At 33.0% G+C, this 21,518-nt stretch overlaps 2 protein-coding genes across 4 annotated transcripts; one reads left to right on the top strand and one right to left on the bottom strand.

Annotated features, from left to right (window-relative positions):
* Positions 1 to 1,794: 1,794 nt before the first annotated feature.
* LOC113866387 (synaptotagmin-2-like) lies at positions 1,795 to 6,385 on the bottom strand. 2 transcript variants are annotated; one of them, XM_027501288.1, is made up of 12 exons: positions 6,275 to 6,385; positions 5,775 to 5,873; positions 5,611 to 5,661; positions 5,392 to 5,515; positions 4,987 to 5,105; positions 4,778 to 4,879; positions 3,953 to 4,027; positions 3,344 to 3,420; positions 2,956 to 3,235; positions 2,559 to 2,909; positions 2,300 to 2,428; positions 1,795 to 1,923 (listed from the first exon to the last, which is right to left on the bottom strand). In XM_027501288.1, the coding sequence occupies exons 1-12, from the start codon at positions 6,383 to 6,385 to the stop codon at positions 1,795 to 1,797; spliced, it is 1,647 nt and encodes a 548-aa protein (XP_027357089.1). The 2 variants fall into 2 exon arrangements, with proteins under 2 accessions (XP_027357089.1, XP_027357090.1); XM_027501289.1 differs by having other exon boundaries at positions 2,989 to 3,235.
* Positions 6,386 to 9,024: 2,639 nt separating this feature from the next.
* LOC113866381 (E3 ubiquitin-protein ligase UPL3-like) lies at positions 9,025 to 19,843 on the top strand. Of its 2 annotated transcripts, none has more exons than XM_027501282.1 (18): positions 9,025 to 10,189; positions 10,476 to 10,586; positions 10,707 to 10,823; positions 10,983 to 11,153; positions 11,236 to 11,397; positions 11,574 to 11,822; positions 11,974 to 12,095; positions 12,177 to 13,602; positions 14,437 to 14,535; positions 15,213 to 16,784; positions 16,889 to 17,113; positions 17,200 to 17,304; positions 17,951 to 18,031; positions 18,119 to 18,187; positions 18,282 to 18,410; positions 18,659 to 18,781; positions 19,059 to 19,120; positions 19,667 to 19,843. In XM_027501282.1, the coding sequence occupies exons 1-18, from the start codon at positions 9,335 to 9,337 to the stop codon at positions 19,668 to 19,670; spliced, it is 5,682 nt and encodes a 1,893-aa protein (XP_027357083.1). In that variant the 5' UTR covers positions 9,025 to 9,334; the 3' UTR covers positions 19,671 to 19,843. The 2 variants fall into 2 exon arrangements, with proteins under 2 accessions (XP_027357083.1, XP_027357082.1); XM_027501281.1 differs by having other exon boundaries at positions 19,059 to 19,278; positions 19,667 to 19,718.
* The last annotated feature ends 1,675 nt before the right edge of the window (positions 19,844 to 21,518 follow it).

Genomic DNA, 21,518 nt, shown 5'->3' with positions numbered 1-21,518 from the left:
GCTGAATGACAATTTATTTGATTTTGTTTAATCCACTTGTGACTCGGGTAAATTAGACTGAAGTCAATGTATCAAAAAAATAAAATAAAAGTAGAATGAAGTTAATGGAGTTTAACACGATTAAAAACCTTATTCGTTTATGGGTCCTACAAATTCAAAGTCTAAAGTGTCACCTTTCAACTTCCAAACTTTCAATGTATGCGACGTTTGGTGCGAGATGAGAACGATAATGTTCTACCTTATCAGCTTATCTCACGGTATGGTAGGTACAACACAGTTTGATTTATTGGAGTCGGGAGTTTGCACCCTTATTTTTAACTTTTTTGGTTTTGTATACCAAAAATTACTTTAATAGGTGTTGAATACAATTGGATTCCTTTATAGCATTAAGGAAACTTCATGATGAAGATGAACCACTAAGTCTAAGTTGTCTACGAAAGTTTTACAGCGATGTTAGCTAGGCAGCTGCATCCGAATCAACACTGTAACAGTTGAAGTTCAGAAACTGTTCTATTCTCCAGAAGTCAGGGAATGATTTTTATGTTAAAAAAACAGATGGAAGCTGAATAGGAATCATTACGTAATCATCTATATAATATACTAATACATGGGAATGATTATAAACTTGAAAAGTTGCATGACCAACCAAAGTGAAATTATGTTTTTTTTATAATAATTTTATTTAGCACACCTTGTTGGACTTAACTTTTTTATGATGATAAAAAAATACACCTTCAAAATTTTTGTTTTAAAAATACGGCAAAACATTTTATCTTAACTTTTGTGTTAAAAAAGATCAATTACATCTCTTATATTAGTCTACCAACAAAAATTGATATAATTAGTAAATAATTGTACTTCTTAAGTATATTAATTAAAATTTAATATTTGATTATGTATATGAAAAGATTTCATTGGGAGAGAGACAAATTGAAGAGCAATCTTTCCTTCTTTTCTTTATAGGATTAAAAATATTATATTTTACATATCCATTAATTGAGTCACTGTAAAAAAGAAGAAACAAGCACACTTGGACAGTCCCAAGACAACGAATAGTTATATACTTCAAGCATAATTTAAGATTTTTTCACAAGTACTGCTAAGTTTTTTTTATCAATAATTCTTTAAAAAAAAACACTAGCCAAAAAATCTTAACTGAAAAATTATTTTTTATATGCATACATACTTAAAATATGAATTTAGTTGGAGCTGTTCATGTTTACCTGTTTATTCTTGCACACCTTATATGTTAAATATGTTAACGTCTTCTCGTACATAATAGCACAAAATTAGTAGTATTAAAACTTATAAAACAAGGAGATAGAGCAAGGTAGGGATAACTTAATGAGAAAAGGAGTATCGTTGTCTTTATAATCCTTAATCAATCATGTTCTTTTTGTTGCTTCATCATATAACATTCGTTATTTGACATTTAAGTATTTAATAAATCATAATTTAGGAAAAAAAAACTAATGATGTTGCATACATTTCGTCACCATGTTCTGTTTGACTTAACAAGATGATATGCAAATAGGATAAATGTCTTCCAAAAGCGATCAAGTGAATCATTATGATTTATGTCCTAATAAGATCATGTATGTGATTTTGCTTTCAAACCAGCAATTTTATTTTGATAGACATGTACATGATTAACAATAAACCAGTCTACCTCTACTAAACTTCAAAAAATGCCAGTCACCCTTCCTTATGTTGAATGCAAGACTCGTCAATTTTAAGAGAAGAAAAATAAAAGATAGATAAAGTATAGGCTAGCAGAGAAATTTATTAACCAACTCATGAAGTTCTCCACAATAGCTCTATTTGAATGCGACCATTCTTGGAGTCTATAAGATGATACTTCTCATTAATTCTATTGTTGGCAACAACATCTGAAAGACTAATGTCAGCGTAACCCAAGGATTCCTAATGTCAAAACAATAAAACTTCATCACATGAAAGTAGCATGAAAGGTAAGCAACAAAAGATTGATATGTTCTTGTGAGAATAAAACTCTGCTGCATAAAATCAAAATAATATTCCTCCAAACTAATGAAATCAATTTCATATGTTTTAACTTTTAGAAACATAAAAACTACCAATCATCTTGTGTCATACGTTTCTTAGTCTCTCTCTCTCTCTCTTTTGGCACATTGCATTATGCATATCTGAATTTTAACTCGCTGAATGTTGATGCAAAATTCATAAGTATTTTAATCCATTTCAACATTCAAAGACTAGTCTAAGTATCGTAGTAGCAAAAGTCTTTACAAGATGAATGAAATTGTTAAGAATTATGTACCTTCTGACGCAATAGGTTTCGTGATGAAGTGCTGACAACCTCCACGTGTAGTTTGTCATTAGTGGGAGGCTCCTCCACTATAAATTGGAACTCTTCGTCCCACCTTGGATCTCTGTTCTTTTTCATGCTCTGTAAATTGTAATGGTAAAAAAATATTCATACATACATTCTAAAAATTAACTTCAAATTCTGATTGAAGTATTGAACATAACATACACATTCTATTTTATGCATATTTTTCTGTAGTGGGATCCATTACCTTCGTCTTTCTTTCCTCTCCTCTAAAAATAAGTCGTACTTGTGGATTAGTATGATACTTTCCCTCAACATCTTGAGCTTCATGTATTATAACTATGAGCAAACCTCCACCAGGAGGAGTGCCTTCAGGGGCTTTTTGTATTGACAGAGTCTTCTCAAAACCCTTGGCCAATTCCTCCTCCTTGAAAGGTTTATATGTCAATTCTAGAACAATTTGTCCGCGGGATTTTTCATTTTGGACATCATTGGGTTCCATATTTTTCAGAAGGTCAAGAGTAAAAACTTTAGGCTCTTCGAGTGTAAGTTCTTTCAAGGGAATCATATTCATACCCATCTTGTCATGCTTCCCAACCTAAGCATGCAGAAACAATATTCAATTTAGATGCATAACAAGAAACTAAAAGATATAAAAACTTTAAGTAGAGATATGCCTGCTCCCAATCATAAACATGAAGCTCTAAACTTTGGGTTTCAGGATCTTTAACAACCAAACTAAATTCCTCATTCCATTCAGGGTTCAAATTCTTGTGCTTCACAGAAGTTTTTCTCGACGGCAGGTTATCCTCAGTAAGATTTAACGTCACATAAGGGTCAGATGCACCAAGAAGATCTTTCTTCTTTAACTTCATTGCATGCAAAACCTTTGCAATTAAAATTCCAACTGGCCTCTTCAAAGCTCTTAGATCCCGGTAGAATTATAAAAAAAAAAACATAAAAATACAAAAATAGTTAAAAATAACTCCAAAGACATAATGACAAATATTTTACGAAAATGCAGCAACATACTTTGTTGGATCTATTACTTGAATTTCAAGGGTTTTGGGCCAAAGATACATGTTTGCAACTTGATCTTTGATAAGCTCCTGAAAACAATAATATTTAAAGTAGTTTAAAAGCCATAAATCTTTTAATCAACGCATAATAACTACGGATAAAGTCTAAAATAACATCACCTCGTTGCCACCATTAGACCATATTAATCTTTCAGAAGAAGGCATTAAATTTTTATATCCTCACTAAACTATAAAGTGACAACAAAATCATAAGCGTTTATCCTTGAACCTCTATAATATATTTTTTTCCCTTCAACTTCACCTCATTATAGTCATGAATATGTTTTGTTGTGATTTATTTATCTACTAAACTAATGTCACATGTATTAAGAACTTGAAATTCCCCCATGATAATGCTCCCAAGTCCCAATAAATTAATGGTCGACACTACAATAAAAAAAATAAAAGTGTATTCCATATTTCAAAATATGACGGGAGACAACTTATTATAGAGAGAGGTGACCCCTCTTGCTTAAGAATATAAGATTAATATAAGTAGATTTAAACCCCAACACCAAAATGAAAGGAAAAAAAACCAAAATAGTAAACCATGATCACGTACCTGAACAAATCTATAAAGGCCAGGAATAGACATAAGATCAACCCCTATAAGCTTTAGCCCGAAATCAATATGTGGCTACATAATAAAACACATCAAAGCAAAAGAGAAGGAAGTTAAGTACAATTATAAAAATAAAGGTACAACATGCAATTGTGTAACAACACCAAAAGAAGTATTGAAAGAATAATTGCATGTCAATCTTGGGCATATAATATCTTTAGCTAAAAAAAAAAAATTACTCATGTATACGAGGAAAAAACTCAAGTTATTTGAGCATGATCTTCTCTTTTACAAAAATTATTGAAGTGATTCCTTACATGACAAAGAAATTATTGTTTGTCAGTCAAATTCTATAGAAATGAAAAAGGAGTAATGATTTCTATTTTCCTTAAATATAAGTTTGGTATTTCCTCACAAATAACAATATTGCTCCAGTAATCTGGTCATAATTTTTTCAAGTAGATAACATGACAATTCAAGTACGCAATATAAGATGATAAGTTGATAACGGTTTATCAAGAATTTACAGTTTCAATAGGAAGATCATGCCTTATATTTTAATATCGCTGTGCCAAAATGAATAAACTATATTAGTTCTTCTTTCCCATATGAATCAAATTTCCTATCATCCTCTAAGTGGCTACTTTCAACATTGATACCAATCGTCAACTATTCTTTTGGGAGTTAGAATCTTCATTCAAACTTGAATATGGTTGACAACAACCATTATAAACTTATGACATACATTAGTGTATGTGTAAAATGTTTTACATGTATTCAGGTGATTGGTAGTCAAGAAAAGTAATAAACCTAAATGTCACAAACCTTTTCCATGAGAGACACGTAGATGTTGGCAAAGCAAGGAAAGATTGGAACTAAAGGTTTCAAAGTAATACGGGGTGCAATAAATACTTGCAAATCCACAACCTGCAAAAGTTTAAAACTCTTAGCATTAACAAGAGTCTACTTTTCTCCTACCTTACACCTTTTTTCACTTATTGAGACATGCACATACACACAAAATAAAAAATTACCTGAATGGTTGCTTTCAACCCAAATGTCTTAACTACAACAGTGACATTAGGATTTGCAGCCCATTTAATAGAAGGTTCCATAATTAACTCCTTATCATCAGTCACGTAAACTTTCATTCCTGTTTAGAAGAAAATATGCATTTTAAAAAAATAACAAAGGAAATAATATCAATATGTGGTAAAAATAAAAATAGAAACGAGTTATATCTAATAGTTTGATGTCAATTTGTTTCCTTACCCAAAAACACAACTTATATTTAGAACCAGTATTCACATATAAATTATGATCTATATCCCTTTTATAAATCGTAAAAACCAAATATATATTATGATCTATATTGAATATTTGCAAAAACCATTAAAGGGGTCTTTGTTCTAGAATGCATCATGTCCAGATCAACTAACCTTGAAAAGTGGGTGGTAAGGACCCTAGCGTGAGTACTTCAAACTCAACAGAATCGATTTTATATTTTGGGATCTGCTCAGCAATTATGGGTTTTACAATGTCCTTTGCAGTCTTGCATATTGCCTAAATTAAAAAATAATAATAATTGGACAAAAGATGACAAGAAGCAAAAAGGTTTTATGTTAATTGATGACAGACTGAAAAAAAAAAATATTTACCTTGTCGAGGTATGGCCACATATATTCAAGAAGCTTGTTAAGCCAATCGAGCTTCACGAAAGCACAAACAAATAACAATGCAATAGTTAAAAGACACGAAAAATAAACAAGACTCATAGTGCATGATGGCAAAGAGACAAAAAATGAGCGCAATGGATGCTTACTCGATCAAAGTCTGGATTTTTTATCCAAAGTGGAATCTCAGGAATCATTCGTTGCAAAGTTTCTGAGTCTTCATCTACCAATGGTTGGAGTTCGGGATCCTGTGAATGCAACAACATGTTAGTATGGCCTTAAATATTTATGAACAAAAATGTCAAAATTTCAAAAATTCATAAGAGAAGTCAAATTCAAATTTCTTTTTGAATTGGTTTTTCACATATGTATATATTAAGGTGCAACATGGCCTTCATATAAATCTCTTTTTTTTTTTTTGGTGAATTTTGAAGTTATATATACAAATAGAAATTTTCATATCATTTTCAATGTTTTGAAATTTCCAGAAAGGCACACAAGAAGCAATACATTGCCATTTATGATCTCAAATTACAAAATCTTATTAGATAACATTGTTTAGCCTACACAATTAATAAGAAAAAACAAAGAGCAGGTGTAAAACACACAGCAAAATAATGTGTTCAGAATCATTTAACGTATTAAGTACCTTAACATCCGTAGGTTGAGAGTAAATAAAAATAAAATAGCCAACAACAAGACCAATGGAAATCCCAATTCCAAAGCCAAAAAAACCAAATATGGTGCCAAAGAAACCCATCTCAATTCTCAGATCTGTTTCAAATCAAACCTACTTTGCTTTCTCTCTCTTTCTCTACTAAAAGTATGTGTTACTTCCAATATCCTCGAGCGCTCCTCGGATCACCATTCTTCCGTTCAAATCAAACGTGTAATGTAAACATTTTTTACCCCAAGAAAAGGACCATTCCTGTGAAACTAATTGAAGCAATTAAGCAATGACAGACCTATAACGCAAATGATCATGTTTTTTGTTATTACTACACCTTTAGGTTTTATTGTTAAATGTGTATTCGTCTATTGAATATTTAAGTTATCTCATTTTTGTTGAATAAAAGGAACAAAAGCCCAAAGAAACTAGTAATTACAAATAGTTTTTATAAACATACATTTTTTTATTTTCATTATATTTGTTAAATTTTAATTTAATGCCTACATAATTTGTGGGATTTGGACTTAAATATTCTACCGTCTAAAAGTAAAGAAAGAGACACATGTGATACCTTTGTGAAACTCCTTATACCATATTTATATTTCTTTTATATAAATGACCAAAATAGTCAGAATGACCATAAATAGGATATTATCATATCAGTTCATAATAACTTTAATAATAATAATAATAATAATAATAACTATGATACCGATGATTCTTTACTTAAATTTATTACTTGCCTTTTAATTGATTTGAACACATTTGTTTGACACACTAATAAAATATATGAATATTATTATAATACTAACAATAACTTAAAAAGGAACATTAATTAATAATATGGTATATAACTTAATTAAAGATTATTTCATTCTTAATTAATTATAAAATGGGCAAGGCAAGGAAGAAAAGAAAATCAAGATTCACAAACCCGTTTTTTATTTTTAAAAATATAAACAACTTTATCAATTGATAAACTAATAATTTAAAAATAACAAATAAATTAAATACAAATTTCTCATATGATTTGTTATATGAGAATATACATCAAGATTTTCTGTGTAAAGATTCATAGAACTTTTAAAATTTCAAATATCACAATTTTCTTTTTCAAATACACATTCAATTGCGTAATTCAAACTAACTAATTCAAAGTTGAGTCACGTTTGTTTGGATTGTATGTTAAAAAAAGGAAAAATTGACCCAACTCTAATTACCATATTTTAATTAATTTGAATAGTTTTTCTTATTAAACTTTACTCATCTTATGATCATCCATATTAAATTTTAAAAATATAAAAAAATAATAAATGTTATACTTGTTTCTTTTTAAATACGTGTTTTTATTGTAGTTCACAAATTCAATGTAAAATTTCACGTACATTTTCTAAAATAAAATCATATGCAATCGACTTTTTTAAATCAATTAGTTAATATTTTATAATGTTTTTTTTTCATAATTATTTTATCATAACTTTGAATTTAAAATTGTCATACGATTGGGGGTAAAATATTACTTTAGCTATACATGTGCAAATATACAATTAGATATTTGAATCATCAACATTTAATTTTAATTTTAATTTACAATTTTACCTTTTGCCTATTTAATTTTCTTATATAATTTTCATTTTAAATGTTTGAAGTATGTTGTTAATTGTTATATTTAAATATACTAAGTAAGTTGAATCTATTACTTTGTCTATCCTCTCCATCTATAATCATCAGCATCTCATTCTTATTATTTTTTAACTAATGCATTAATCGTATGTTAGAAATATATCGAATTCATTGAATTTTTTTATTTGTTTCCTTATATTTAGAGCATGTTTTAAATTTAATTTTAGTGCATTATCAATGAAAAAATCTTTACACTACTAATAAGTTAAAATATAATGTAAATATAAATTTAAAATGAAACATGATTAAAATCGAAAATTTTTACTCAATAATTTATCTTTGAATTAACAATGTAATTTTTTTCTACATTATTACTCTATTTTAATTAAATTATTATTTTTATTTAAAAATTTATTTTTATATGTCTTTGAAAAAAGGAATATTATAGTCTATTAATTCATAATCATTATCAATTAACTTCATTTTCTAAATTTAATAAAATTTTAAAAAAATAAATGTTATCGTCTGTAATAAAATTTAAAGTGGTAGAAAATTTATATATATTCTAATAAACTTTTATATAAAAATTACAAGTACTATGAAAACAAATTCAAGAATATTTTAAAATAAAGTTATTTTTATATAATATAATAAAATATTTCTTATAATATTTAAAATTTTAAAATTTATTAAATAAAAAATAAGTATATTACATTTTAAAATGATTTATTTTAAAACTTGAACTTAATTTAATAATACTTGGAGAATGTATGAAAAAATTATTAATAAATAATAATTCTCGTTATGTTAAAGAAAATAAATTTATAAAATATCTTATTTTTGAAGTGAAGTCTCATATATATATATAATATTTATATTTATTTATAGTTTTTTATATATATACATATACATATATACTTGCTCATTAATGAGTTATTGCAGCAAAAACGACGCCGTGGGGTCAGCTCGCGCCAGCAAGCGAGTGCACTCACTGTTCTAGTGACGAGTGGATTCGCGGGACGGAAAAAAAGGGAAAAATTGGCAAAGAAAGTTACGTATAAATAAGCGTTATGAGTATTTGTGTTCGGTGCCCTTGTCCCTTTCTTTGATTTATTCCTTTGTTCGTTAGGGTTTTCATGCAACGCTTTACTGTGTGTGATACAATTGGAGACACCGGAAGATTTTGAATTCACTACACTCCCACTCCTTATTGAAAAACCTCATCGATTCGATCATCTTATTCAATGTTTCAATTAATAATTTAAGGCTTGGTACGAGTACGGGTACAGATTGGGGATTTTCTTCGGAATTAGGGTTTTCGGTGATTAAACATATTTGTGTGGAACAATAGAGATGATGCAAGGGAATAATCGATCGAGGAGAGGTGAGAAAAATTGAGGGGTGAGTGGGTTTTGTATGGAAACTCGGAGCCGGAAGCGGGCGGAGGCTTCCTCAGCTGCCCCTTCATCCTCGACGACCGGTCCCACCACTCGTCCAGCCAAGCGCTCACGTCTTTCTTCTTCTTCGATCCCTAACAACAACACCGCCGCTTCCGTTAACACGCGTTCTCGTTCGTCCAAGAATAAAAACTCCGCTCCTCCCATGGACCCCACCAACGAATCCTCTGGGTCGCGTCGTGATCGTCGCGGCAAGAATTTCGATAGGGAAAATTCGGATAAAGGGAAGGAAAAGGAATTTCAAGATGTTAGGGTTAGGGATGCGGAGCGAGAGCGAGAGAGAGAGCGGGCGTTGGGGTTAAACGTGGATAGCGAAGGCGCTGGGGACGACGATGATAACGATAGCGAGGGTGGCGTGGGAATTTTGCATCAGAATTTGACGTCTGCGAGTAGCGCTCTTCAAGGGCTTCTTCGGAAACTCGGTGCTGGTTTGGATGATCTGCTTCCGTCACCAGCGATGGGTGGTTCCGGTTCCTCGTCTCACCAGAGTGGCAGGCTCAAGAAAATTTTGTCTGGTTTGCGTGCCGATGGGGAAGAAGGTCGTCAGGTTGAGGCATTGACCCAGCTTTGTGACATGCTTTCCATTGGTACTGAGGAATCCCTCAGTACATTCTCCGTTGACTCGTTCGTGCCTGTGCTCGTGGACTTGCTTAATCACGAGAGCAATCCTGATATCATGCTTCTTGCGGCCAGGGCGCTAACCCATCTTTGTGATGTGCTCCCTTCATCTTGTGCTGCTGTTGTGCATTATGGGGCGGTGTCTATTTTCTGTGCAAGATTGCTTACCATTGAGTATATGGACTTGGCTGAGCAGGTTGTTTCGTAGTCAATCAATCTCTTTTAAACGATTAAATAATGTATCTGGAATGTCGAACAATGCTACGGTGTTTTGTGTTGAATTCTTTTTAGAAATGTGTTACGCTACTACTTGTGAGGTTCTAAAGTGCTTAACCTTATGTTGGTGTCTGTCGTCCAAGGATATGCATTTGTTTATCTATGTTCAGGCCTGCCTGTCCTGAGATGAGGTTCTCATTATTTGATACACCTTGTGGTTCTTCTTGGTTTTGAATTCTGATAGACATTGTTGTTGACATGAACAGTCTCTTCAAGCTCTAAAGAAGATTTCTCAGGAGCACCCAACTGCCTGTCTTCGAGCTGGAGCTCTGATGGCTGTGCTTTCTTATTTGGATTTCTTCTCAACGGGAGTTCAGGTAACTCATCAATGAAATCCTTACATCTAGATGATGATTATAGTTTTTGATGGGTGACAAATCGATTTGCATTTACGCCCTTAATCAGCAAGCCTATATTGATGTAATCACGTGTTTCAGCGGGTGGCATTGTCTACTGCCGCAAATATGTGCAAGAAGCTTCCTTCTGATGCAGCTGACTTTGTGATGGAAGCCGTACCTCTTTTGACAAACCTACTTCAGTACCATGATGCAAAGGTAAGGTCATATTTTGTTGTCATACTTGTCCTAAATGAAAACTTCACTTTCCTTGAATTTCCATAGTTCAGGGGAAATTTTGTTTATGAAATCTTTACCTACAGCTTATGTTGTCAATTATCTAGTTGTTTTCACAATGTTCAATTTTAATTTTTGTAGGTCCTGGAGTATGCCTCTGTTTGTTTGACTCGAATAGCTGAAGCATTTGCATCATCTCCAGACAAATTAGATGCTTTGTGCAATCATGGACTGGTAACACAAGCTGCCTCCCTCATTTCTACCAGCAGTTCTGGCGGTGGACAGGCTTCTCTCAGCACTCCAACATATACTGTAAGTGTAATCTCTCTTTGGGATTAAATCTGATGTTTTTACCTTTGGTGGGTTGTTCATTTGACGTCATTGGCACATGCAGGGTTTGATCCGGCTTCTTTCCACATGTGCAAGTGGGTCCCCTCTTGGAGCTAAAACATTACTTCTCCTTGGAATTAGTGGCATTCTTAAAGATATACTATCTGGTTCTGGAGTTTCTTCTAACACCTCTGTTTCACCTGCATTGAGTAGACCAGCAGACCAGGTACATTGTACTTTGGAGTTCTTTTGGTTATGATATATTTATGAGTAGTTTTATCTGTCTATGGTTCATTTTGATAGATCATAAAACTGAATGCATCATTTATATTGTTGAAATGTTTTTCAATTCTCTTTTTGTGAAAAAATGAATCTGTCCTAATTTTCTTTTCTAATATTTAGATATTTGAGATTGTGAACCTGGCAAATGAACTTCTACCCCCATTGCCACAAGGAACCATTTCAATTCCTGTCAGCTCCAACTTATTTGTGAAGGGTCCTGTGGTGAAAAAGTCTTCTGCTGGCAGTTCTGGGATACAAGAAAACACAAATGGAAATGCTCATGAGATATTGGCTCGTGAGAAATTATTAAATGATCAACCTGAGTTACTTCAGCAATTTGGGATAGATCTCCTCCCAGTTTTAATGCAGGTTTTCTGTTTAAACTTAATTGTTAAAATACTCAAATTATGTTTCATAAATTTATAAATTTTTAAAGAAACTGGCTCTAATTTCATTATCCTTTATTTCCTTCATTCCTCGACTTCTCTGACTTGTTACTTTTGTCTGGCTTTTGAAATAGATATATGGATCTAGCGTCAATGGTCCTGTTCGCCACAAATGTATATCTGTCATTGGAAAATTGATGTATTTCAGCACAGCTGAGATGATTCAGTCCTTGTTGAGTGTGACAAATATATCAAGGTAACTAGAAGTTCAATTGGGTTGCTATTTCTCTATATTCTCGGTAGAGAACTTATGCATTGTCACTTTGATGATATATAGTTTCTTGGCTGGCGTGTTGGCATGGAAAGATCCGCAAGTTCTGGTTCCTGCCTTACAAATTGCAGAAATTCTTATGGAAAAGCTTCCTGGGACTTTCTCTAAGATGTTTGTCAGAGAAGGTGTGGTCCACGCAGTTGACCAACTTATTTTGGCAGGGAGTTCAACCAATCTCTCTGCACAAGCAACATCAGCTGAGAAGGATAATGATTCTACATCAGGAACATCATCTCGCGCTAGGCGCTATCGGTTACGCAGTGGTAATTCAAATCTTGATGCAAACCCATTGGATGATTTGAAGAGTCCAGTTCCGGTGAACGTTGGTTTGCCACCAAATTCCATAGAAACTCCAACAATTAAGGTAAGTATTCGTGCATCTGTTAGCTCAGCTGCTAGAGCTTTTAAGGACAAATACTTTCCTTCTGATCCTGGGGCTGTTGAAGTGGGTGTTAGTGATGATCTTTTGCATCTAAAAAATCTCTGCATGAAGTTGAACACTGCTGTTGATGACCAAAAAGCTAAGGCAAAAGGTAAAGTTAAAGCTTCTGGGTTTGGTCTGGATGATAATTCTGCTAATACAGAAGAGTATTTGGTTGGGGTGATATCTGACATGCTAAAGGAACTTGGCAAAGGAGATGGTGTATCTACTTTTGAATTTATCGGTAGTGGTGTTGTTGAAGCTATGCTGAATTATTTTTCTTGTGGGTATTTCCCTAAAGATCAAATCTCAGAAACCAGTCTGCCCAAGCTTCGCCAACAAGCACTGACAAGGTTCAAGTCATTTGTAGCCGTTGCACTTCCTTCTAGTGCTGACAATGGGGCTGTTGCTCCTATGACTGTGTTGATTCAGAAGCTTCAAAATGCTTTGTCCTCCTTGGAGCGTTTCCCAGTTGTGCTGAGTCATTCATCTCGGTCATCTAGCGGAAGTGCATGTCTCTCCTCTGGACTAAGCGCATTATCTCAGCCGTTCAAGTTGCGTCTCTGTCGAGCGCAGGGTGAAAAGTCACTAAGGGATTATTCTTCCAATGTTGTACTGATTGATCCTTTAGCAAGTTTTGCAGCTGTTGAGGAATTTCTCTGGGCTCGTATACAGCGTTGTGAATCTGGTCAAAAATCTACTGCACCCGCTGAGAATTCTGAATCTGGAACAACTGCAGGAGCAGGTGTTTCATCTCCTTCCTCTTATACTCCCTCTACTACCCGTCGTCATTCTACTAGATCTAGATCATCTGTTAATATAGGAGATACACCTAGAAAAGAAATATCTCAAGATAAAAGCACAAGCTCATCTAAGAGCAAAGGCAAAGCTGTATTAAAGCCTGCACAGGAGGAAGCACGGCCCCCCCAAACAAGGAATGCTGCACGCAGGAGAGCGGCTATTGATAAAGATGCTCAAATGAAACCTGCAAATGGTGACTCAACTTCTGAGGTGTGCTGCTTAATTCTTGGAATGAGTCATAATTGAGTACTTTTAATCCAAAATCATTTATAACATTGAGTTATTTAATCTTTGTTGGATATTGTTTATGCTTATGGTCCTTCCCTCTTCTTGTTAGATATAAAAACCATTTGTGAGCCTTCTTGATCTGATAGTTTAAGCTTTGCGATAGTTTATTCTTGTCAATGACTCAGTAGTTTGATCTTTGCTGCCCCACTATTTTAAAGTTGAATTTCAACACAAAGATAGGATAGGCCTGTGCAGGGTCCACACTTCAAGCCCAAAGGTGCCCAATGTACTTCTATAATGGGGCATGTTAGGTTCAAAATATTCTTGAGCTTTGGGAAGAGTTAGTTATTTTTTACTTTGATCACATTGGAAAGCAAGTAGATGGGGGTGGAAGATCTAGCTTAGGTTTTATTGATTTTTTTTTTAAATATTAACTTTCAAAATCAAGGAAACACAAAAATGCCATATTTCATTATACCTCTACCGTCCTAATTTATAAATTATAGTTGATTATAGTCACCTTACTAATAAGCATCCCTTATCTGATAAATTTACAGTCAGTGCTCTTTTGAGCACTTTCTTTAGTTGTCTTTTTCCATGATTGACTTCTGTATGAGGTTAAATTAAGCTGCTGTCAGAATTTTGCGCCAACGTTAGTTGACATATTTAATTGATGGCGACTTTTATTTGTTGAAGTAAAATGCGGCATTTAATTGATGTGTCTCCTGTAGCATCTTAATATTAGTGGTGTCTTTTACTGTCTGTTTAAATCCTTTCTATCATTTGATGTCATTTTTCACTGCTTTCATGGAATAGGATGAAGAACTGGATATATCTCCTGTTGAGATTGACGAGGCTTTAGTAATTGAAGATGATGATATTTCTGATGATGATGATGATGAAGACCATGAAGATGTATTATTCTGCTTCTGCTAAGATTTTATCTTTTTGTCATATTTATTCTTTTAATAGTATCTCATTTCAAATAGTTAATTTCTGTTGACATTTTCTTTGCTTTTCGGTCCAATGTATTTCTTTTTCATCAGATTTTATGTGGTTTTTGATATTCTAAATTTTTGCATGTACTTGTATTTTGTCATTTTATCTACTTCCACTGTTGTTATTCTTCTATCCTCTTTTTTAATCATTTCATTAAATGTGAATGCAATTATTGTAGTTGTATTTTACAACCATCATTATCATGAGCACTAGTTATTTTAACCAAGATTGAAAGCTGCCTTCTAGTTCATTGTGTCCATTCTCGCAAGTGTGTTTTACTGAATAGGAATGCTATTACTGTTTCTTTTATATTTTAATCATTAATTATTGTTGCCAAGATTGGATACTATCGTTTGGTTCAACTGTCTCTGTGCTTATCAAACAAATGCAAAGTTGTTTCTTATCTATTTTGATAATCATTAATCATCATTAATTGTCGTTTCCAAGATTGGATACTCATTTGATTCCGCTGCATCCGTGCTAGCATTTGAATTTTATTTAACAGAAATGCTATTATTGTTTCTCATTTAGTCATTATATATTTCTGACAACCACCATTTAATATGTCCTCAACTTGTTCTATAATAATTCAGGTTCTGAGGGATGATTCTCTTCCTGTCTGCTTGCCTGACAAAGTACATGATGTGAAATTGGGTGACTCAGCTGAGGAGAGTACTGTTGCTCCAGCAACAAGTGACAGTCAGACTAATGTAGCCTCAGGTTCTAGCAGCAAAGCTGGTACAGCCAGGGGATCTGATTCTGCAGATTTTAGGAGTGGGTATTCTTCTAGCTCTAGGGGTGCAATGTCATTTGCTGCTGCTGCCATGGCTGGACTTGGATATGCTAATGGCAGAGGTTTCAAGGGTAGCAGAGATAGGCATGGGCGTCTGTTGTTTGGCAGCTCTAGTGATCCTCCAAAGTTGATATTTACTGCTGGTGGGAAGCAACTTAACAGGAATTTGACTATTTATCAGGCAATTCAAAGACAGCTTGTGCTAGATGAAGATGATGAGAGATTTGCTGGCAGTGACTATGTATCCAGTGATGGAAGCAGTCTGTGGGGGGACATTTACACCGTCACTTATCAGAGGGCTGAAAACCAGACAGACAGGGTCTCTAGTGGAGGAACGTGTTCAAATGCTTCAAAATCTGCCAAATCTGGGTCTGCCTCAAATTCCAGCTCAGAACCGAAATTGCATCAGACATCTGTTCTAGACAGTATATTGCAGGGAGAATTGCCATGTGATCTAGAGAAATGTAATCCTACCTATAATATTTTGGCACTGTTGCGTGTGCTGGAGGGTTTGAACCAGCTTGCACCTTGTTTGAGGGCCCAAATGGTTTCTGATAGCTTTGCTGAGGGAAAAATCATGGATTTAGATGAGCTAGGTGTTACAACAGGTGTTAGGGTGCTTCCTGAGGAATTCATAAGTAGTAAGCTTACACCAAAATTGGCCAGGCAAATACAAGATGCCCTTGCACTATGTAGTGGGAGTCTTCCCTTATGGTGTTATCAGTTGACTAAAGCATGCCCTTTCTTGTTTCCGTTTGAGACCCGACGACAATATTTTTATTCTACTGCATTTGGGTTATCTCGTGCATTGTATCGACTTCAGCAGCAGCAAGGTGCTGATGGTCATGGTTTGACTACTGAAAGAGAGATGAGGGTTGGGAGATTGCAGCGCCAAAAGGTCCGTGTCTCTCGAAATCGCATTTTGGATTCTGCTGCAAAAGTTATGGAGATGTATTCCAGCCAAAAAGCTGTACTTGAAGTAGAATATTTTGGTGAGGTTGGCACTGGTCTGGGTCCCACCCTTGAGTTTTATACAATTCTAAGTCATGATTTGCAAAAAGTTGGACTGCAGATGTGGAGATCTTATTATTCAGAGAAACATCAAATGGAAGTTGATGGAAATGAAAAGAAAACTAAAAGTAGTGAAGGCTCTGGGCCTAATTTGGCTGGAGATGGAGAGCTTGTCCAAGCTCCTCTGGGGTTGTTTCCTCGGCCTTGGCCTGGAAGTTCTGATGCATCAGAGGGTAGCCAGTTTTCAAAAGTTGTTGAGTTTTTTCAGCTGCTGGGTCGTGTTATGGCTAAAGCTCTTCAAGATGGACGACTATTAGATCTGCCATTGTCAGGGGCATTTTATAAACTTGTTCTTGGTCAAGTATGTTATCGTGTAATATTGATGTGTTAACCATTTTCATGTGTGTATTTAGTCTGTAGGTCAATTTATTCTACTGTATGTATCTAACCTTCAATTTGTTGCAGGATCTGGATTTGCATGACATTCTATTTATTGATGCTGAGCTTGGGAAGACGTTGCAGGAGTTGAATTCCCTTGTTTGCCGGAAACGTCATATAGAATCTATTGATGTTAACTATGCTGATACAATTGTTAACTTACATTTTCGTGATGCCCCGATTGAAGATTTGTGCTTGGATTTTACACTTCCTGGTTATCCTGAATACATCTTGAAAGCCGGAGATGAAATTGTATGCTGTTAAATCCTGAGAAAGTCTATATATGTCTTGGTACTTGTGATATTAAAATTTCCCTGAACTCCCTCTCAATTTCCCAGGTTAATATCAACAATTTGGAGGAATACATATCCTTGGTGGTTGATGCAACTGTCAAGACTGGAATCATGCGTCAAATGGAAGCATTTAGAGCAGGGTTTAACCAGGTTGTATGCTGGTCTTAATTATTTCGTTAAACTTAAAGCGTGCACCTTGTTTGCATTGTGGAATATGTTGTTTTTCTAAAACTTGTTCCTCCCTCCTCTTTCCAGTGGAAAATGTCTGTCATCTTTGTTTTTATATGTTCCTGTACTTATCTCCCACACCTTTCCTTTGATTTCTTTTTTCCTGAACAATTTACTGAAAGTAAGCGTGGGGTTTATTTGATAATGGTGGTGCATGCATGACTTTAATTTTACCACGTCATTGAAATTCTCAAATGGTCTTCTGTTTCACTAAAAGCTATTAAGTGTTTTAGTAATATCATAAATGGTGAAGCAATTATATTGCCTTGATCTCATGCTTGAATATTTCATTTGGCGAATTATAAAATATATGTTCCTATTCTTTTACTTATGTTGCTTCCCAGCCACCGACCTTACTTTCTATGTACAAAATAGAAATTTCAATATGCAGTTATTGGATATTCAATTTTGACATTCTGAAGATCTTGTTTGTGAAATACCGGGGAATGATTGTTCTGCTGGACTCTTGTGGATGAGGAGGATATTTTCAGGGATTGTAGTTGGGGATTTGGCTTATTTTATTGAGTTCAAAACTGAACACTTCTCATGCTTGTGCTGTTTACTGCAGGTTTTTGACATCTCATCTTTGCAAATTTTTACACCTCAAGAACTAGACAATTTGCTTTGCGGTCGCAGAGAGTTGTGGGAGGTAATTTTTACCCAATTTTATTAATGCTTTTAATAATATCTAATATATTAGAACAACGCATTGAAATTGTTAAAAATATTTCTGCAGGCTGAGACACTTGCTGATCATATAAAATTTGACCACGGGTATACTGCAAAGAGCCCTGCCATTATTAATGTATGATCCTTTTCCTAATTTTAAGGAATATTGTGTAATATAGAAATTGGGGCTAGTTATATATGATGCCTGTTCTGCTGGGTTCATTTTTCAGTTACTTGAAATTATGGGAGAGTTCACACCAGAGCAGCAGCGCGCCTTCTGTCAATTTGTCACAGGTGCACCTAGGTTGCCACCTGGTGGACTGGCTGTTCTAAATCCAAAACTGACGATTGTCAGGAAGGTATTGGAATATAGATCTTTGACAACCTGATGTGTTTTGGCATATTCGTGGCGTAATGTGCTTCTGTACTTGATATCTTTATCTTGTACTTTAATTTTCTTTTTTTGCATATTATTATTATATTTGTGGTTATTAAGTACAAGATAAAGATATCAATCAAGCACAAAAGTACAATAAGCCATAACATATTATAATTGTTGATATGTTTATATTTTACTTACTTTTCTTTATTTTACATCTGGGTGCAGCTTTCGTCAACTGCGGTTAATACTTCATCTAATGGGAATGGAACTTCAGAATCCGCAGATGATGACTTGCCTAGTGTTATGACATGTGCTAATTACCTGAAGCTTCCTCCTTACTCTACCAAGGTAAGGTACTGTGGTTATGGTACAAGAGAACTGATTTTTGCAACACATTGTCTTCAAGATATTCCTTAATTCTCGTTTGGGGAAAAGATTAAGTGTTGGAATGCATATTTCTAAGTTTCTATCCTTTTTATTATTCAAAAAGGATATGGGGCAAATAAAAGTGGTGTGCAATTAACATTGTTGCAGCATAAATTATTGAATTATCTATCTTGTCTGAGCATGTTAATCACTACTATTGCATCTTTTGGTACTAATCTTTGATACCCAATTAAAACAGGAAATTATGTACAAGAAGCTTCTCTATGCAATCAATGAGGGCCAAGGATCCTTTGATTTATCATGAGTTTCTGAAACTAACCAACCTAACCCTGTATGTTAATAGATGAATCGGGGTTTATTCTCGAGGCTGGGTTATTTTTTGGTTGAATGTGCTGTCCTCGCTTCTTGAATAATGGCCTCGTTCTCCGTGCTAGTTGCAAGGTTGTGGATTTGTTCAGGTGAGTTGAGCTTTTCTGTTAGTAAGGTTGTATGTCCATCTTTTAGGATATATTATATTATGATTATTAGATAAATCATATTCTGTCTTTGCTGCAGCATTTGAACTATTTGTTGCTTTTTCTTCTAAGCATACGCGTTTGAAAGTTGGATTTTAGAGGAAAAAAGAGGGAGTTACAGATATTTTTTTCAAAATAATTAAGAGAGATATACAACGCTTATAAGAGTAAAGTAAACTAGAGATCAACATAGTGTCTCTCCCCTTCCCCCCTTGTTTTCTTTCTAAGACATAACTCCCAAAAATACCCCAAGTATTTGGGAGGCTCGTCTCTTATTCTTACTGTTCTTTTTTGCCGACAAACTGACGAGAATTTCTCCCATTAATTGCAGTTGAATCGGACGACATTTCAAGGTGTAGGGGAATTTACAGAGCTCTTTTTTTTATAAAAAAAAAAACCTCTTAGAACGTGTAAATAAAATAGGAATGATAAAATTTTGATTTTCTTGTTTATTTTTACTGATTTTTCATTCTGTTAGTAAGTAAGTCAAATTATTGGCAGTTAGCATGTATTGTATGAAAACGAGGGTAAAGGGAAGAGAAATAATTTGAAATATTGTGCTTTATTTTCTCATTACATTCTTGTAGTTCTGTCGTGTGGAGCTTTATTTTCAAATTTATTTGTTCACAACGAGAAATTCTGCGCTGATGATTTAGTGAATAAATTAAGCATTTTCTTTTAAATTTTTAATTAATTACAATATATTATAAATTTAATTATGCTGGTTTTCTATTTATAAGTTTTAAGGCTTTATTTGAATTTCAAAATATTTGTATAATACATGATATAGATGTTAAATAGTAAAAAAACAATGGTGTAGGTATTGAGCGCTTGCTTTCAAATTTGAACATTATGCTTGGATGTATCAGTCGAACTTGCATTGTTTAGTGGTACTTACAAAATCTTAAAACTTTTAACTTCAATTAAGCCTTGTGATTTTTGTAACGATGTTTGATACCTTGAACAAGTATTTTCTTAGCTTATGAATTTCAGTTTTTTAAAATTGGATTTTCTTGACATTTTTTATGAACTAATATAATATGATTATTCTAAAATAAAAGTTTATTAAAATATATAAAATAAGATATAAAAAGTTACAAAATAGAACAATTCATTTGCAATCAAACATATAGTAATGTAGTGCCAAATCATAATACAGTAATGTATATTAACATTGAGGAGAATATACGAATAACAGTCAAAAGTTCTTTTCTATTAGACAGAAAAAAATATTAAACTTTAGTTATTTGTATAGTGGGAGAGTATTCATATTTATAAATTTTTTGGATATTTATAATTAGTAAGCATTTATTCTGTTCAAATATTTTTGTGAATACATTTATTACTGTTGATAAATTCGTATTTTTGTATGTTTTGATGGCTTATATATTTATATATAATTATTTTATTTGAATTTTGTACTAATTTATATATTAATTATGTGTGTTAATATAAAAAGACAACAATCGAGTTTTAAGTATATTTTGAGTTCAAGTTGGATAAAAAAAAAAGTTTTACATCAATTAACATGTTCACACACTAGTAGTTAGTACTAGGTTTTGAAAACCTATTAAAGAAACTCCATGGGCAACTAGCCATTTTATATTTATAACTTCACGTTTTTTTTTTATATCTTTAATTTTGGTATTGGTCTATCCTTGACGATTACTTAAGCTTTGAGAGTGCGCATTAAATTAAGAGATCACTTCATCTATTTTCCATTAAAAACTTTACTTATTTGCATTTCTATTTGTTTAATATTATTTTTATTTTCTTTTATATTATATATAATTAAATGTATAGTTAGGGCTACAGTAAATTTTTTACACGAGTTTATAAAATTTTTAAAATTTATGATATTTCATTTTTTTTATTAGTATTTATTCTACTGTTATATTTGTACTTTAAAATTGATAACTCTTAAACATATCATAATTAATTATATTGTAGGCGATCGTATTACATATAATTAATAAATCTATAATAGATCTATAAGTTAAAGTAAGACAAAAAATTAAGTAAATCAAATTTAATTTTTCTCTTTCAATCGTTATTAAATTAATAATTTATATAAGTTTTTTATATTTTTTTCTTTTTAACTTACATAATTATTAGAGTAATAATTAGAAAAAAAATTGTTAATATTACATAGTTATTAGACGTTAATAAATTTAAATGAGTGA

The sequence above is a fragment of the Abrus precatorius genome, unplaced genomic scaffold (genome assembly GCF_003935025.1).
Source record: "Abrus precatorius isolate BTA unplaced genomic scaffold, Abrus_2018 Scaffold4, whole genome shotgun sequence".
Lineage (NCBI taxonomy): Eukaryota > Viridiplantae > Streptophyta > Magnoliopsida > Fabales > Fabaceae > Abrus > Abrus precatorius.
Note: the sequence above shows the minus strand (reverse complement) of the source record. Positions and strands in the feature narration are given on the sequence as shown.

What these genes read in the sequence shown, in the direction of transcription:
- LOC113866387 (XM_027501288.1), bottom strand. Translation starts at nt 6,385, where the DNA reads ATGGGTTTCTTTGGCACCATATTTGGTTTTTTTGGCTTTGGAATTGGG. An exon ending in GGTTGAAAGCAACCATTCAG is followed by an intron (nt 4,880 to 4,986) that starts GTAATTTTTTAT and finishes AAACTTTTGCAG; the next exon opens with GTTGTGGATTTGCAAGTATT. An exon ending in ACGTGTCTCTCATGGAAAAG is followed by an intron (nt 4,028 to 4,777) that starts GTTTGTGACATT and finishes TTTATTATGTAG; the next exon opens with CCACATATTGATTTCGGGCT.
- LOC113866381 (XM_027501282.1), top strand. Translation starts at nt 9,335, where the DNA reads ATGGAAACTCGGAGCCGGAAGCGGGCGGAGGCTTCCTCAGCTGCCCCT. An exon ending in TCTTCTCAACGGGAGTTCAG is followed by an intron (nt 10,587 to 10,706) that starts GTAACTCATCAA and finishes CACGTGTTTCAG; the next exon opens with CGGGTGGCATTGTCTACTGC. An exon ending in AGAGCCCTGCCATTATTAAT is followed by an intron (nt 18,188 to 18,281) that starts GTATGATCCTTT and finishes TTCATTTTTCAG; the next exon opens with TTACTTGAAATTATGGGAGA.